Here is a 19,449-nt window from a genome sequence, read left to right on the forward strand (position 1 = left end):
ATAATATCAAAACACTTACGAGTAACCTCTCTTTATGAATGTACAACAACACTGCTGCAGCAATCGAATTCTGCACATACTATTTACAAAAATGCAAATAAGCTTCAGTAAAATGTATGGTTATTTTCCATTTGTACTTCAATTTTCCATCTGCTTTAGAATGACTAATAATTTCAAAATGTTGTAACTTACCACTGACTTATACCCTATAAATTTAAATTGATTTATGCTAAGTACAATTAACTGTATTTTACACTCAATAGTTTTAGACTGAATGTTTTCCACATTAAATAAGGTAAACAAAGTAAGTGGTATATTGATGGTATTGAGATTTAAACAAAAAACTATAACCTTAAAGAAAACAAATTCTGAAGCCGAATCAGTTCATAATACCCAACTTGTCATCTTCGGTATCACTGAATTAACACCACCAATTAAAATAAAAACTCATTCTGTTTAAAACTTGCAATCTTAAATAAATAGTAAGGCAAGAAGTTATTTAAATAATAGCAAGACTATGAATAGAATAGAAATTAAATATACCAGGGTATGAGAGGCAGATCAGTTAATGTAAGATTACTCAATTCATACTGGCATACAGTTCATGGAATAATTGTGCACTCTAGATGCAGTGATACATTCTGGGCACATAACACTGTAAGTGCAGTAATTATGTTTTACGATGTAAGAAAATAATTGCATTGGAGTTCATCAGATTATTTGAGATTGATTTAAATTCTAATTTTTGAAATTCTATCTGCACATTTACTTACTTTGCTATAATTGAAAATAAGGTTAACGTACAAGACCACAATCTCATGTAACTTGCGTGGTCACTTAAGATTACACACATCTCCAATCTTCTTACCACAATAATTTGTTGATCAAGTCACTATGGAAGTATAGTATGATGATTCTAAATCGAACGTTGAACATATTAATTTGATGTTGTCACTTCCAATATCATCGTTAGACAGTTTTAACGAAAGTTGTCTGCGGTTTTAAATAAGCGAAAAAGCAATATTCAACTTTATACTGTGGGACACGAGCACATTCAGCTGAAATTCCATTCTCTGAAATTTAACACATAACGTAACAACTATACAAGTAGGTTGAAATTGCACCCTGTAATATTAATAATGAGCACAAGAACATGTTTATAGGGAAACACTCACCTTCAACTATGATGCAATAGTAGGATAACATTGGAGAAAACTTAGAATGCAATTAAGGAACTAATTGATTAATCCATGATTCCAAGAATGCATTTACATTCTGAAGAGTCAGTGTATGCTGTATGTATTGTAATCTGAAGCAGTAATGTGTCTTTTTGCGTAAGGAATCACAGCCTGTTCTGTTAGTAAGATATTGATGCATTATATTTGCTCTTGTCAGGATTCAGCCACCTACTTGTATTACAAACGGAAAGAATTTGGGTCATTGCACTATAAATCTGACTTGGCCATTATGATGATTAGAATGCAGCTGGGTTTAAACAAACAATATGTGATTCCATACAGATTTTATTCAGTATTCACAGTGCTGCATTTAAATTTGTTTGTCTATCCATGGATCCATATATAGTAGAAAGATTTGGGTATGTTTTGAACACCAACTCTTGAAGCAAATAAAGGAAGTTAGGACTGAGGAGCAGGAGGAGGCCATAAGGACCTTCCAGCCAGTTGCACTATTCAATAACAATGTAGCTGAAAAGGCTGTGGTCTCAGCTCCGCTTTCCTATCTATACCACATAACCCTTGACCTCTTACCTACCAAATATTTAACTCTACCTTGAACTAATATGAGAAACAATAATGCGATAAATTGAAAACTTACAAGTTGAAATGCTGTAAATACACAGCTTCCACTGTTATTAGTTGAAGATGCCAATGTGAAATCATAAGGAAATAGCAGCGGATGAGTAATTTTACTCAGTCAGGTAATATGGACTGGTGTGTGGACAGTGGTACAATGTCACACTGGTAGGATTAGGTGCTCTTAAGACACTGGTTTGAACCAACATTCTAAAGCATCGTAGGCAAACACCAGATTTGTTACCCAGCTTGTCCCTGGCAGCAAACATGCTTTTCATACCATTGAGGTAAATTGTGAGTGCATGGCAACAACGACCTACATTGATATAGCATCTTGCATATTATTAAATATTCCAATGCCCTTCAAAAGAATGTAAACCAAGAAACTTTAGCTTAAACTACTTGATGATGACATTAGGGACAGACAAACTCAAGGCTTGTTGTAGAAGTGGGTTTTAAGTTGGGATAAGCTGAGCAATAAAGGGGCCTATGGAGAGAATTCCAGAGACTTGGGCCCAGGCAGCTGGAGGCATGGCTACCAGAAGTAGGACAATTAAAACCAGGACTAAGCAAGAGGCCAGCAGTGATTGGATGCTATGATTTGGGAGGGCTATAGGAGCTCAGAAGGACAAGGCCACAGAGGGATTGAAAACATTTTCCTACCTCCAACCCAACTAAGTCAACAAAAGGAAGGCAAATGGACAGGATTCACACTCCACTGTCAAGTTGCAGGAATCCAGCTTTGGACAGGAAGGCTTCACCATGCAGGGAACATAAAAAAACCTTATCGGGTTGCTTTACAAATCCCTGGGTAGATGGGGAGGTCCCTCTTACAGCAATTTATATCACAGTCAGATCCCTGAGCTGTCAGCAGCTTGATAAGCACAACATTCACCCTAAGGGCGTTGTTTTTTTTTTACTTTTTCTGCATGGATTTCAGAGGCCTATTTCTCCAGTGCCCACTTTAGTTGAATAAGGCTGTGTAATAGGAGAGTAGGCTCAGTGGATTTCTATTCATGGGATGGAATCAAAATCAGGCCCGCATCACTAAATAAATAATATCATGTGGAATCATAACCATCGAGCTACATTTCAATCATAACTATTACTGCCTTCGCTATTCATTCATCGTTGGAGCATACTGGCTAACTTGTCAAGATTTCGGTCTCATGCTGCAGAAATTGAGCCATTTTCTCAATGTCCAGCACAGCAGCAACCATTAATATTTCTGAAAAATTCAGTGGGTATAATACCCAAACCAATAACAGAGCTGGAAACCCATAGTGCATTTGATGAACTGCTGAATTAGATTATGACAGGGTGCAGATATGATAAATAGACTTTTTTTTTCCAATGCAATACTACACAGGCATCTCACATAAAGGATGGCTGACCCCAGCTTGCTTCTCGCCTTCATCTGGTCCATGGCATTAAAATGACATTCATTTTGCAAATGCCACAATCTTTCACAATTTTACTAAGTCCCCAGTTTAAATGACATATTTTAGATAGGATAAGTCAGTGGGCAGATTCTGATGGGGGCCTGAGCATCATCAGCTATGGCAAGACTTGTGACAGAATCGTGTAGCAAGTCCTGAAAGGCCCATCTCAACATCAGGAACAACTCACTGTATCCTTCATGCATCGGCTGAGTGGTGAGGTGAGTTTTTCACTAGGCAGAGGCGAGTTGACAATTAAGAGAATTATTTGTTTGTTAAACATCTTCTTAAACATGCCTTTAAGTTTCCTATCTTAACAAAAACACCAAACAAACTATATATTATGAGTTCTTGAAAGGGAAGTCAGAGTGGAATCCAACACATTCAGCTCGTGCTGGGTGCCGAGGGTTTCTATGTTGCCCAGCACCATACAGCATAAGACCATAAGACCTTAAGAAATAGGAGTGGAAGTAAGTCCACTCTGACATTCAATCCGCTGACGGGCATTTCAACGCCACTTACCCACACTCGCCCCATATCCCTTAATTCCTTGCGAGATTAATACTCGTTCATCATATGTTAGGCCTACTATTCCAGAGATCATCTGTGTGAATCTCTGCTGGACACACTCCAGTGTCAGTATGTCCTTCCTGAAGTGTGGAGCCCAAAACTGGACATAGTATTCTAAATTGGGCCCAGCCAGACCTTTATAAAGTCTTAGTAGCACTTCAATGCTTTTACATTCCAACCCCCTTGAAATAAATGACAACATTACATTTACTTTCTTAACCACGGACTCAACCTGCAAGTCAACCTTTAGAGAATCCTGGACGAGCACTCCAAGATCCCTTTGTACTTTGGCTTTATGAATTTTCTCACCATTTATAAAATAGTCCTTGCCTGTGTTCTTTTTTTCCAAAGTGCAAGACCTCACATTTGTTCACATTGAATTTCATCAGCCATTTCTTGGACCATTCTCCTATACTGTCTAAATCTTTCTGCAGCCTCCCCACCTCCTCAGAACTACCTGCATGTCCACCTAACTTTGTATCATCGGCGAACTTTGCCAGAATGCTCCCCAGTCTCTTCATCCACATAATTTATATATAAAGTGAACAGCTGCGGCCCCAATACTGAACCCTGTGGGAGACCACTTGCCACCAGCTGCCATTCCGAAAAAGAACCTTTTATCCCAACTCTCTGCCTTCTGTCAGACAGCCAATCCTCAATCCATGCCAGTTGCTCATCTCGAACAGCATGGGCACTCACCTGACGCAGCAGCCTCCCGTGAGGCACCTTATCAAAGGCCTTTTGGAAGTCTAGGTAGATAACATTCACTGGTTTTCCCTGGCCTAACCTACTTGTTGCCTCTTCAAAGAATTCTAACAGGTTTGTCAGGCATGACCTCCCCTTACTAAATCCATGCTGACTTGTTCTAATCCGACCCTGCACTTCAAAGAATTTAGAAATCTCGTCCTTAACGATGGATTCTAGAATTTTATCTACAACCGAGATTAGACTAATCAGCCTATAATTTTCCATCTTTTGTCTTGATCCTTTCTTGAAGAAGGGGGTTACAACAGTGATTTTCTAATCATCTGGGACTTTCCCTGACTCCAGTGATTTTTGAAAGATTATAACCAATGCCTGCGCTATTTCTTCAGCCACTTCCCTCAGAACTCTAGGATGTAGTACATCCGGGCCAGGAGATTTATCAGTTTTTAGACCTTTTAGCTTATCAAGTACTTTCTCCTTTGTAATGGCCACCATACTCAACTCTGCCCCTTGACTCTCCTTAATTGTTGGGATATTACTCACGTTTACCACTGTGAAGACTCACACAAAGTATTTATTAAGTTCTTCAGCTATTTCCTTATCTCTCACCACTAGCATCTCGGAGCATGATCCATTGGAGCCAACCATATGCAGTCCTTGCCCATTGACATTGTCACAGATATTTGCTAACCCCTGACAATGCTCATGGCATCTCTCTGATCCACCTGAGTGCTGTTTAGGAAGAACTAAATTGTACTCCAGGATACATCAGCAACTGCCATTGAAAGGCTGTTGTCAGGAGACATCACGTGCAAGAACGGGGAACTGGTTCACAGATTGGACCAGGCTCCATCTCAGGATTGTTGGCTTGCTCTCTTAGTGCCTAATCACTCAAAGCCAACCCGCCTGCTCACATCATCCAAGCCATACCTAGCCTGTCAGTGCACTGATGCTTCAGCCAGAGACTGAAATCGTACTGGTATCCTGATGCACTTTTACATTTGCCACACTTGTCAGTCGGGATCTGTCTCAGGGAGGTGATGGGGAGCAGTATTATGTAACACATCATGATGTCAAGCTATCACCACAGCATGTACAGAAAGCATGGCATGTTTTTTCAACCAAATGGCCATCTCTGATACTGGATGGGAGACAGTTCTCAGACTAGTTGAGGTGAGCCCCTGTTGGTCAGGGGATCTTGGTATCGTCACTTATTTGTACAGTTCACATACAGTCCTGAGACTAGGCCTTGGTCAGTCATCCACTCCAGAGAAAGTGAAGACTGCAGATATTGGAGATCAGAGTTGAAGAGTGTGGTGCTGAAAAAACACAGCCGCTCAGGCAGCATCTGAGGAGCAGGAGATACTGTCAGACAGACAATCCTCAATCCATACCAGTTGCTCACCTCAAACACCACGGGCCCTCACCTTACTCAGCTGTCTCCCGTGAAGCACCTTATCAAAGGCCTTTTGGAAGTCCAGGTAGATAACATCCACTGGGTTCCCCTGGTCTAACCTACTTGTTACCATACTTGTTTCAAGCATAAGTTCTTCATCAGGAATGAGGGGGTGGTCCAAGGGGGTTGAGAAATAAATGGGAGGGGGTGGGGCTGAGGGGAAGGTAGCTGGGAATGCGATAGGTAGATAAAGGTGGAGGTAATGGTGATAGGTTGGAGAGGAGGGTGGAGTGGATAGGTGGGAAGGAAGATGGACAGGTTGGATAGGTCATGAGAGCGGTACTGAGTTGGAAGGTTGGATCTAGGATAAGGTGGGGGGAGGGGAAATTAGGAAACTGGTGAAATGGACAGGTAGGACGGTTCAAGAGGATGGTGCTGAGTGGGATTCTTCCATATCTGACAGACATTTACCTGTACTTCCACAAAAGTCATTTACTGTGTCCATTGCTCTCAATGTGGTCTCCTCTGCATTGGGGAGACAGGACACCAACTTGTGGAATGTTTTGGAGAACGTCTCTGGGACACACACACTTAATAACCCCACTGCCCTGTGGCCAAACACTTTAACTCCCCCTCCCACTCCGTCAAGGACATGCAAGTCCTGGGCCTCCTCCATGGCCAAACTCTAGCCATCCGACACCTGGAGGAAAAACACCTCATCTCCCACCTTGGGACCCTCCAACCACACGCGATCAATGTTGAATTCACTGGTTTCCTCATTTCCCCTCATCCCATCTTATCCTAAATCCAACCTTCCAACTTGGCATCCTCCTCTTGAACTGTCTTAGCTGACCATCTTCCTTCCCACCTCTCCATTCCATCATCCTCTCTGACCTATCACCTTCATCTACCTATTGCAATCCCAGCTTCCTTCCCCATCCTCCTCCCATTTATCTCAGCCCCCTTGGGCCATCCCCTCAGTTCTGATGAAGAACTTATGCTTGAAATGTCGATTCTCCTGCTCCTTGGATGCTGCCTGACTGGCTGTGCTTTTCTCGCACCAGACTCTTCAACAGTTATCCACTCAGGCCGCTCACAGTAAAGGGTATGTCCAACTACAATCTGAAGACTGGGCAACAGTCAGTCCCACGCAGTCATCACAAGCCATCAGAAGAATTGCATATCATTTACATATCACAATGTATCCAACCCAGCCAATTACCATCCCATCAGTCTACTCTCAGATATCAGTTAAGTACTGGAAAATGTCATCAACATTTATCAAGCAGGTTTCCTCCAGTGGGCATAGAGTTAGATATAGATTAGGCTACAAATCAAAACTAACACTCCTCCATGCTATACCCTGAATTCCACACCCTCATAGAATTGCCAATAATATTTAGAATGTTATGTGAAGAGTGTATGATCCTCATATAAATTGAAATTAACTTGACAGAAAATGTACATTGCACTCACCCACTCACTACACTAGATATGGATGAAACTATATAAACAGGAAAGCATTTTCTCTGTCATAAATTGTTTCTGTTTTGAAAGATCCTAATAATTCATTGAAACAAAGTAGAGCTTTGGCACTATTGGCAAATTTCCTGTCACACAGGTGGTGGGGCTTTCTTAATTTTTGTTCTGAATTGTTAGCAAATAATGTACATGATGTGCCCAATTATTTTTAATTGGATTACCATGGTAATTAATTGACTGCAATAAAGAGAAAAGCTGCATGTAGAAGTCAGTCATAATAATGAGTACATAGCTAAGCTGGAAAGAGAGTTCAATGTTTAACTCATTCAAAATAGGATGATAGACCAAGCCAGGACAAAGCAAGTTTCTAATTGACTATTGTTTTGTTCTAATTTTTGAAAAAAAATGTTTTACTCAATCCATCTGTTCAGACGTGCCATGGCACACCTCTGTGGCACATCAGACTTGAACCAAGACCTTCTGTCTCAGAGGCATTACAACTGTGCTCCCCGATCCAAAGATTCAGACTCTTAGGAACATAGGAAAAGGGATAGGTCATTCAGCCCCTTGAGCACGTTCCACCATTCATTGAGATCATGGCTGATCTGTGACCTAACTCCTTTCTTTGACCCATGTCCCTCAGATTTAAAACTACCTCAGATTTAAAACTAACAACTGATCTAGTGTAAACTGCCACGTAAAGAAGAGGGTTTCAAACCTCTACCACCCTTTGTGGTTAGATTGCTTTCCTGACATCCCTTCTGAACATTTGGTCCAACGTTTTCGACTATGCCCCCCCCCCCCCCCCCAGTCCTAGAATCCCCAACAGCGGAAATAGTTTAGCTTTATCTCCCCATCTTTCCCTGTTAATATCTTGAAAACTTCAATCAAATCACCCCTTAACCTTTTACATTCTAGAGAAACCTGGCCTAATTTATATAATCTCTCATCATAACAACTCCTGAAGTCAAGGTACCATTCTTGTAGTCTTGTCTCTTTAGCTTTGTATTGATAAGTAAACAATAAAAAATTCTTTCTTGATCTTCAATATCAGCAACTACCTTATTATTGCATAGCTTTGCCTACTTTAACAGGCAGTTTACTCATATGTCTGGGATCCTGTTTGTCCTGTGTTTCCTATTTTAAATGTGAACCTCTTATTTTATATATTACTTCAATTAGTTACAAGGTGTAGTAGGGACATAGACTATGATGATACGTATTCTTTAATTATTGCTTTTTGTTTGCTTCTTGCCATGGAAAATTATGGCAATATTACAATGAGACTCCTTATTGAATTGCAGAAGCAGGTGTTTGGGATGTATGAACAACTCCCTGTTGGAAAGTGGTAGGCAGTTCTGGAACAAACTTAACAATTAAGTTATGATTAAAGTGGAGCAGTGAGATGAAATAAATAATTGAAATCAGAAAAAATACATCAGCAATAAAAAGACAAGTGAAGCAATGCAAATAAATGGAAGCACATAATAGGATAACTTCATTAACTGTGGCTTGATTACTTTCTGGTTACCCTGAGACAGTTGAAATATGCATAGATAGGATCACGTAACTTATTCCTTATTGCACAAATGGAAATCAATTGACCCCATTATATCTGTACCAGTTCTATAACCTATGGTCCCATTGTCCAAACGTTTCCCAATTACTGTGTCACATGCTTCCTTTTCACATACTTATCCATTTACGGTGGCTCAGTGGTTAGCACTGCTAACTCACAGCACCAGGGACCCACGTTTGATTCCTGCTTTGGGTGACTGTCTGTTTGGAGTTTGCACATTCTCCTCATGTTTGCATGGGTTTCCTCCAGGTACTCCGGTTTCCTCCCACAATCGAAAGATGTGCAGATTAGGTGAATAGGCAATGCTAAATTGCCCATATTGTTAGGTGCATTAGTCAGGGGTAAATGTACGGTAATGAGTCTGGGTGGGTTACTCTTCGGAAGGTTGGTGTGGACTTGTTGGGCCAAAGGGCCTATTTCCATACCATAGGGTATCTAATCTCTTTTGAAAAATGTTATTGTTCCCTTTTCTACTGTCACCTCTGGTAAAAAAAACTTTGCTCATTAACCATGTACATGAAATACATAATTCAAATGCCTCCATCATTCTGCTAAAGGTGACTCCTCAGTCTGAACTCCTTGTTTTTATTTATATTTTAAAATCCCTCCATGGGCTTGCCCATATCATTGTCATCTCCACTCACATAGTTGTACTTCTCTCGTTTTGGCATTTTGTACATCTCCCAATAATAATCGTTCCATAAATACTGTACCTCATTGTACAGTACCTTCAGTTGCTTAAACTACAACTCTAAATATCCTCCTGCATGTTCTTCCTTTAATATTTGCTTTAAAACCTACCTCTTTGATCATTTGAATGCAGCTCAGTGCTATGCTTTGTTTTATAATGCCAATATGAAGCACTGGGAGGTTGTGCTAATATTCTAATGTTACTATACAAATATAAGTTCTTGTTATTGTTAAACTTTATCAATTAACATTACCTACCATCCCAAATATTGCATTTTTCTAACTTCTTTTTAACTTATATGGGTTTTTTTCATAATGCCAACTTTCCAACATTAATTCCACACAATTCATTCAATTAATAAGAATGGGTTAAGTCAGTTAGCCCCTCGAGTCTGCAGTGCCATTTCAGTGTCTAATGTTATCCCAATTGTACTTGTATTTTGAGGCTTTCTGAGACTTGTGTAAGATGTTATTTCAAGGAGATCTTCTTTAAAAAATTGTCAGGATGTTATTCTTCAGGCAAAGAATTTTTGGAATATTCATAGCTGCAATGCTATAAATAGCTGAGAATGAATAGAATTCTGTTCTTCTGGCCTCTTTTGTTGTCCAATGCAAATTATATGAATAACTGCCTGGAACAGTTGCCAAATAACATTGATATCAATTAACACATAACGGCAGGGATGCAATTTTATCAAAGCTTTTCTTTAAACATAATCCTAGGATTGATGTAAGCAAGTGTATAAAGTAAGTGAATAACTGTACTATACATTGCAATGAAGAAAGTCTTTTTCATCTCTTCATTCAGGTTAGATGAGATGAAGTCAATTGTTGAAGGGCTGCCATTGTGAATCACTGACAGCAGACACAAGTTTTCCACTCTGCACTTATGCTACAGATGATAGGGAATTGGAACAAAATACCACTTGGGAGCAGATATTATCTTCGGTGACGCCTGGAATGAGAAACCTGAAACTATCATGGAGGATGGGGGAGGATGAAAGACGTGAAGATAAACACAGATTAGGCGACAAAACATTGAGAAATTCACAGACTTTTGGGAATTCAAAATAAGACACAGGAGACAGATAAATGCAAAGGGATGCTGAGGGAATTTAAAGATGACAGAGAGAGATGGAAAAACAAACCTCTAAGTTGTAAATTAAGAGGCAAAATGGTAAATTCAAGAGTCTCTGAAACTCTTGAAGTATGGGATCATGAAGAAAATTAATCCACAGACAATCTGTGAATCTGCCTAATATTTGACATGATTCAGTGTCAGCCAGTGATAACTGTTCCGTTCAAAGGCTGACTATCTCCCACCAGCCAAAATCTGCCTGCATCCCCTCAGGTGGAGATGCATTATGGCTGAAACAGATGTTAGGGGTCTTTAGTGAACTAATCATGGAAAAACAGAAAGAAATGACACAATATGGAACATTTCTTCGTTGCAATGTAAGTAAAATGTATTCCAAAATCTTCAGATGCTACACTGAAAGCCTTGGTGGGAAGAGGTGCAATGGAGGAGAGATATTTTACACCTGCAGGGGATCAGAAGGCTGTCAAAATATACACTTTGAAGGCAGAGTAAGCACATAAACATGTTGTAAGTTATTCAATCATCTCACGAGTGCTCAAGGTTGGCGAATGCGTCTTTAATGCCATATCGTATAAACATTACCACCAGGCTCAGACAATGCTTAAATCATCATGCCCCTGTCACTTACCTACCAACATTGGCATGGTGGCTCAGTGGTTAGCACGGCTGCCTTACAAAGCCAGGGCCCTGGGTTGGATTCCAGCCTCGGGCAACTGTCTGTGTGGTGTTTGCACATTCTCCCCGTATCTTTGTGGGTTTCCTCTGGGTGTTCCTGTTTCCTCTCACGTTCCAAAGATGTACAGGTTAGGTGAATTGGCCATGCTAAATTGCCCATAGTGTTCAGAGATGTGTCGGTTAGATGCAATAGTCAGGGGTAAAATATAGAGTAATAGGGTATGGGAATTAGTTTGGGTGGGTTACTCCTCAGAGGGTCGGTGTGGACTTGATGGGCCAAATGGCCTGTTTCCACACTGTAGGGATTCTGCACAGCATTCTCTATTGTTGATGGCACATCCATCATTGCCCCATAGAGTCTGCAGACATGGTGAAACATTGGATGAGAGTGGCCTGCAGCGAAGACATGGGGCGATGCATTGCAGATGTCAGCTTGACAGAAAAGGGTAAGGACACACACAAGTTACACTGCAAGGACACAGGTGAGGTAGTTCATAGAAGAAGTCTCGGGCAGGAGCCCTTTATCATTCCTGATGAAAGGCTTTTGACCGAAACGTCGACTTTCCTGCTCCTCGGATGCTGCCTGACCTGCTGTGCTTTTCCAGCACCATTCTAATCTTGACGCTGATCTCCACCATCTGCAGTCCTCACTTTCACCATAGAAGAAGTCTAATGGGTGCATGCAATAAAATATTTGTTGTATTGGGAAGTCTACCGGACTCTATAGAAAAAGTCAAGAAACACGAAGGAATCCAACACCAACTTCATAAACAGCTTTCCATCATGTGAACTGTGTAAATTGTGGCTAATCCCTTCCGCACAATTGTGAACACAGTCACAATGCAGTGCTTGAGAGCTGATGTCTCAGCTTCTATTACATCATGAGCAGTTTCAGACATATGACGCTCGAGTGGAAGATTAGACTGTTGCCAGCATGGCTGTTAAGACCAATATTCAAATAAGCAGTTCAGCAAACACAACACTATGATTGCTGAAGGCATCCCCCCCCCCCCCCCCCCCCCCCCAGGCAATACACAGTGGCTGCATGGGGCACATATTTGCAGTCAGCTCCCAAAAAGAAAGCATTCAACCCTCGCAAATCTGTCACTTCAACAAAACTCTAGACATTGCCTTTGAACCAGTCGGTCAATCAAACTGCAGCCACTCCACACCAGGACAGTAAATCTAAAATCAGATTTCCACAAAGAAACCGTTGAAGACCATCTGCTGTCTTCTTCACTGAAACTCAGAAGCCTTTCTGTAGATATACTGCAGCAATTGCAGGTACATTGTACAGGGGCACTAAGGCAGAACAAAAAACAGAGAAGACAGGTACCAGTCAAAACTGTGGGACTGATTAGAATCATAGAATCTCTACAGTAGGGAAGCAGGCTATTTGCCCATCAAGTCCACACCAATCTTCCAAAAGCCAACCTGTCCTATCCCTGTAATCCTGCGTTTCCATGGCTAATCTACCTAGCCTGCTCATCCCTGAAGACAATGGCTAATTTAGCATGACCCATCCACCTAACCTGCACATCGTTGGACTGTCGGAGAAACCAGAGCACCCAGAGGAAATCCACGCAGACATGGGAAGAAATTGCAAACTCCACACAACCAGTCGCCCAAGGTTGGAATCAAACCTGGATCCCTGGCAGCTGTGAGGCAGCAGTGCTAACCACTGAGCAACCATGCTGCCAATTAGGTAACCTTTGAATACACTGAGGAATGGTTTGATTTTTAAATTTGATTTGAACATAAGAAAGCCAACAATTTCTGGCAAAGCTGTGTTACCACTTTGCTCACTGGTCCTCTTTGAACAGAGCGGCTCAGTGACTCCCTTACATAACATTGGAGGGAAGATTGTAAATATCACCTACTCCTGTGTGGAAGGAGCACAACATAGCAAAGGTCATCACCATCATGTAACTTCAAGGCCATTGGCAACAGAATCACTGTCCTGTTCTAAGGGAGCAAACTGTGGCTGCAGTGGTGGAAGGTTTAAGTTTGGGAATCCTTATTGAAGTGTAGATGTTGCACATACATTTTTGCACTGACATTCCAAAAGATGATTTGGACCTGAACACCTAGTGTGGATGTAGGCTCTTGCTTTGAGGAGGTGTGAGCTGGTCTCACACCTCCTCTTCCAATTCCTTCTCCCTCTTCCAGCACTTATCTTTCTCTGAGTGCCCTCTGTTTTTTTTCCCCACAAGCATTCTGCATTCTATGTTTCTGAGCAACTGGTCTATGCAGAAGTCTTGAAGTCTCCCAAAATTCCTGAACACCAACCACACCATATCCTGTACAGATCAGCAATGTGAAATGATAATAGAAAGAAATAAACATAGAACATAGAACATTACAGCGCAGTACAGGCCCTTCGGCCCTCGATGTTGCGCTGCCCTGTCATACTAATCTGAAGCCTATTCTACGTACACTATTCCATATACGTCCATATGCCTGTTCAATGACGACTTAAATGCACTTAAACTTGGCGAATCTACCACCGTTGCAGGCAAAGCATTCCATAGCCTTACTACTCTCTGAGTAAAGAAACTACCTCTGACATCTGTCTTATACCTATCTCCCCTCACTTTAAAGTTGTGTCCCCTAATGTTTTCCGTCCCTATACTTGGAAAAAGGCTCTCTCTGTCCACCCTATCTAACCGTCTGATTATCTTGTATGTCTCTATTAAGTCACCTCTCAACTTTCTTCTCTCTAACGAGAACAGCCTCAAGGCCCTTAGCCTTTCCTCATAAGACATTCCTTCCATACCAGGCTTCCAAAGCTTCCACATCCTTCTTATAATGCAGTGACCAGAACTGTACACGATACTCCAAGTGTAGATGTACCAGAGCTTTATACAGCTGCAGCATAACCTCCTGGTTCCGGAACTCAATCCCTCTATTAATAAAGGCCAAGACACTGCATGCCTTCTTAACAACTCTGTCAATCTGGGTGGCAACTTTCAGGGATCTGTGTATATCGACACCAGGATCTCTCTGCTCATCTGCACTCCCAAGAATCTTACCATTAGCCCAGTACTTTGCATTCTGATTACTCCGTCCAAAGTATATCACCTCACACTTGTCACATTAAGCTCCATTTGCCACCTCTCAGCCCAGTTCTGCATCCTATCTATGTCTCTCTGCAACCTACTACATCCTTCGTCACTATCCACAACTCCACTGACCTTAGTGTCGTCTGCAAATTTACTAACCCACCCTTCTAAGCCCTATTGAAGCAATACCCAGAAACAAAAACAGTTGATTAACCTGTGGAAATTGCAATCCTGTGCTGTTTCAACCTATATGAAGAAGAGGGGGTATTACCTCAAGCACTACGCTCCAAAATGGCTTCCTCAATACATTTCCGATGACCAGCCACTGCACCTGAGCTATACCACAGTATCTGCTCAACTGACCTCAAAAGTGCACGCGGATCACATGGATGTCATTGTAGAGATTAAATAGTTTCCTTAATGTGCAATCAACAGATCAGAACTTTGCAATATTCACAATCTGTAATCTTTGAGACTTACTTGGCAATATTCCAATTCTACAATTTATTGTTGCAACTGTACTTCAAAGACAATTTATGTGGTAACAAAGATCAGTGATTTTGATGTAAATGTAAAGGAATCAGTTGAAGTTAAACAGTTATTTAAGAGACCATTATTAAGAATAAAGGACATTATATCAAAAGATTATTTTCCCTGTGAGATTGTTGCTTCATCTAGTCCTTTTATTTCTATTAGCCATCAGCAATGTGACTACTGTCGAAAGTACACTCTCTATTTTGTTCCACACAAAGTATTTAATGGCACACTATATCAAAAACATTTGTTTCATATTTGCTGTAAAGTGGTTCAAGGTATCTGTGGAATAAAATGTGATTTTTTTAACTCCAATCTCTCAAGTATTCATACATTTATTTACATTAATTTTATAAACTTTATCAGAGATATTAATGCTGACATTATAATCAATTCTTAACTTTTCAGTCAGCAAATATAATATCAATTTGGAATTATAAAGTTGTTAAAGTACTATGTGAAGAATACCTTTGCAACATCTCAAAATGGTTGCAAATTCCTTTGATTCTAGCTTTGAGATATTTTAGTTTGTGCATCGCTACAGAAATCATAATGATAAGCCCATTACCACTTCCATAATTTATTGAATAAGATAACTAAGTGGAGTGTTTGCAGCAGAAGGAACATATCAGCTACATTCAACCATAATAGAATGAAATCACGTAATTGTTGACAGCAGTATTTTTACAAACAACTCAAGTGCGCAAGTTCAGAGGCAAGGCAGTCATTATGGTATCCGATATCTACAATTTATGGGAAGTGAAAATGGTAAGAAACAAGGCTGCTCTTATTTGGTGAACAGGAGATTATGAAGCAATTTAATTGAATTTTTAAGGTTATAGTGGCACTGATAAAACCAATGATTATTTTGTTGCACTTTTGTACATATATTATTATCTTTACCAGTTCCACAGGTATATTGTAAAGGTTTTTCTATGATGTGAGTAGCGCTTTTAGAACAGATATGTCAAACTGTCCACTGTGAAAAAGGCCAAAATACGCAGTGGCATAAGTTAAATATTAGTGAGTTAATCTGAATTAAGAAACACATTTTATACAGAAGAAACAGATTTATGGTGTAGGTTATTTAGGAAAAAACACTATTGAAATGAACAATGTAATTGGACTAAACAGGCAATTATCAATCATTTTCATAGGAAAATGCAGGTTGATACAACTATTATTCATGAGTAGGAGACAAGTTTGTTGGATGTAAATAGTCATTCTCTATGCTGAGAATTCTTTATTTCCACTTCAGCTAACCTCATGCTTTTTTGTGCATTACTCAGAATGACCTTTCTCTTTAAACAAAAGGAATTTTCAATAGAAATTTAACCGCTCATTGCCGTTGACTTATTTTTTCTCTTCCTTTCTAATATCATTGGCTGCTTTTAATTCTCCCATTTCAAGTATTCTGCTCTCCAAATACTCAACCTTCCTGCTGTCCTACAACCACTCTTGGCTTAATCCCACTTAAATAAGTATACAGCTTTCCTTTGCCTCTTTGTTGGCATCTTGTTAAAGGTCTACCTCGGCATTTACAATGCCCCCTTAAAAACTGCAAAACAAATTGCCCCTTCCGACTTTCTTGGGGGATGCAGAGAGACAATGTCCATATGATGTAGGTTGACCCACAATGCAACGAAGGGAGAGAGTTTCAAGATTTTAGCCGAACAACAGTGAAGGAACAGGGACATATTTCCATGTCAGGATGATGAATAGCTTGGAGTGGAAGTTGTAGGTGATGGTGTAGGTGTTGCCCTTGTTCTCCTAGATGGTGTTGCACAGGGATTTGAAAGGTGCTGTCGAAGCAATCTTGATGAAATTCTCCAATGCATTCTAAAGATTGTACATGCTGCTGCCACTGAGCATCGGTGGTGGAGAGAGTGAATGTTTGTGGATATGGTATCAATCAAGTGGGCTCCTTTGTCCTGAATGGTGTCAAGATACTTGAGTGTGGTTGGAGCTGCTCTCATCCAGGCAAGTGGGGAGTATCTCATCCCACTCCTAACGTGTGCCTCGAGGATAGTAGATAGGCTTTGAGAAATCAGGAGGTTGTTGCAGGATTCCTAGCCTCTAACTTGCTTTTGCTTTTGTATTCTCAACATTTAGATGGCTAGTCCAATTCAGTTTCTGGTCAGTGGTAACCCCCAAAATGTTGATGGTGTTGTATGGTAATAGCATTGAATGTTAAGCGGCGATTGTTCGATTCTCTTGTTGGTGATTACCTAGCATTTGTGTGGCACGTATGTTGCTTGCCACTTGTCAATCCAACTCTGAATATTGTCCAGATCTTGATGCATTTGGACAGAGACTGCTTCAGTGTCTGAGGTGTCGCAAATGGTGCGGAACACTGTGCAATCATCAGCAAACATCCCCATCAATGAAGCAGCTTTTTGGGTCTATGACACTACCCTGTGGAACTCCTAAAGAGATGTTCTGGAACAGAGATGACTGATCTCTAAAAGTCACAACCATGTTCCTTTCTGCCAGGTGTAACTCCAACCAGCAGAGAGTTTTCCCTGATTTCCGTTGAATCCAGTTTTGCCAGAGCTCCTTGTTACCATACTTGATCAAATATAGCTTTGATGTCAAGGGCAATCACTTTCCTTCAATAACCTCCTGGGGCTGAGGTAATTTTCCTCTTATGGCCACAACTGTCTTTCTTTGTGCTTGGTATAACTCCACTTGATACTACACTCATACAAGTCTTGCGATGAAGTCAAGTCACTTTCTCCTCAAGTCTTGAGATCAGCTTTGCTGCCCACATTTGCAGCAAGTTTCTAAAGCTGAGTATTTCTGTCAGAACCAAAACTGAGTACCAGCTTATTGATGAGTAATGGTGGTCATTGATGAGTATTACTTCAGAGCACGACAGACAGTACAGTCCATCACTTGGTTATATGATTGGCTGAAATGGATTTGACCTAATTTTTGTGGACAGCACATTTCTAGGCAATGTCTTACAGTGCCAGGTAGATGCCATGTTGCAGCTGTACAGAACCAGCTCAGATACGAACATGGCTAGTTCTGGAGCACATGTCATCACAATTATCAGAATGTTGTCAGATACAACAGCCTGTGTTGTATTTTCAGTGTGCTGTCTTTTGGAAAACAATAAGAAATGTGGTTCAACAAAATATATATTGGTGTTAACTGCTTTATACCAGTTTGCATAGGTTGTCTTATGCACTCAGAGAAATGTTACCATGTACACCATGGGAGCATTATAACATAGTAAAGCATAGATACATTTCCAACACAGGTTGCTTAGAGGGGAAACAGTAGCGAGAAGACATTTTTATTTTTACATACCATTATCAATTGCAAGGAATAAGGATGTATATTGACTGTTGTGGACATGAGGAGATTCTCGATCCAGGGCAGCTTTGGTTGTAACTGTGCCATTTGCGGGATTGATAGTCAGCCAGCCAGCAGGATCATGAAACAGTGCAAACCTGAAAAAGGCAATACGTCAATGCCATTATCTTGCAGATTTATTTTAAAAGGGCAGAGACACATATTAAATACTTAAATCTAAGTGACAATAGTTGCAATATCCCCTGTGAGTTCCCAAGTGTCCTCTCCCCTCATTCTTATCTCTGCTTGTTTCTAAGCTATTAATGCACAGTGTTATCTAAACCACGCAATGCATGTTAAACCATATCTATAACCTTTTAGTTACTTTTTGTACCCAAAGCAATTATATTTGAACTTGGAACTCATGAGAAAAAACAAAGTGAACAGAAAAGGGAACCAGCACAAAGTCGTCTGTCAATTTTGAGTTCAGAAAATTAATCCAACTGTATCCAAGCCTTTAAGCCCACGGAATTGCAATAGTTGCAAATTGGCAATGATTTATTTAAGTTATGAGTGTGCTATTGGTATGCGCTAGTAATACTATACAACATACTGCAGTAATTTGTGACCTTGCCTATGTCATTGGTTAACACTGTTTGCATTCAGGTTTGCTCACACAACAGAATCATGAAGATCCGTTTATCTGAGCAACACCTAAGATGCATTTCCAAAGGAAAAGAGAGTTTCCTTTTATTGTGTATTCCAAATTATGCAAACACTTTGAACCATACCATTTGGCTGTTAATAAAACAGTCTGCTATTTCTAATATCCTGTTGACATTTAGAAAACAATGACCAATTCTAGTTATGGAATAAAAAAATTGATAACATGCCTTACTGCAGTCATTTCCAGTTAAACAGATTTTAATCTAGCATTGTAAAGCAATATTATTCTACTGATCAGCATCAAGGATACAGAGAAAGGCGGAACAGATTTCATTCTTGTGAGAAAGTTGAACATTTTGGATGAACACGTTGTTAATTTCTGAGTCAGAAGGTTATGAATTCAAGTTGTGCACTAGAAATTTAATGATATTATGTAAT

General features: G+C 40.3%; 1 protein-coding gene across 1 annotated transcript in view; it reads right to left on the bottom strand.

The window, feature by feature from the left end:
• cdh13 (cadherin 13, H-cadherin (heart)) overlaps positions 1-19,449 on the bottom strand; it is a 1,096,178-nt gene that overhangs the window by 30,051 nt on the left and 1,046,678 nt on the right. The window contains exon 11 of the mRNA XM_043706651.2: positions 18,361-18,503. Within this exon, the coding sequence (XP_043562586.2) occupies positions 18,361-18,503 (143 nt within the window). The remainder of the gene's footprint in view (positions 1-18,360; positions 18,504-19,449) is intronic.

The sequence above is a fragment of the Chiloscyllium plagiosum genome, unplaced genomic scaffold (assembly GCF_037043375.1).
Source record: "Chiloscyllium plagiosum isolate Xiang-an unplaced genomic scaffold, Cpla_swu_hap1 HiC_scaffold_17, whole genome shotgun sequence".
In the NCBI taxonomy this organism is placed as follows: Eukaryota; Metazoa; Chordata; class Chondrichthyes; order Orectolobiformes; family Hemiscylliidae; genus Chiloscyllium; species Chiloscyllium plagiosum.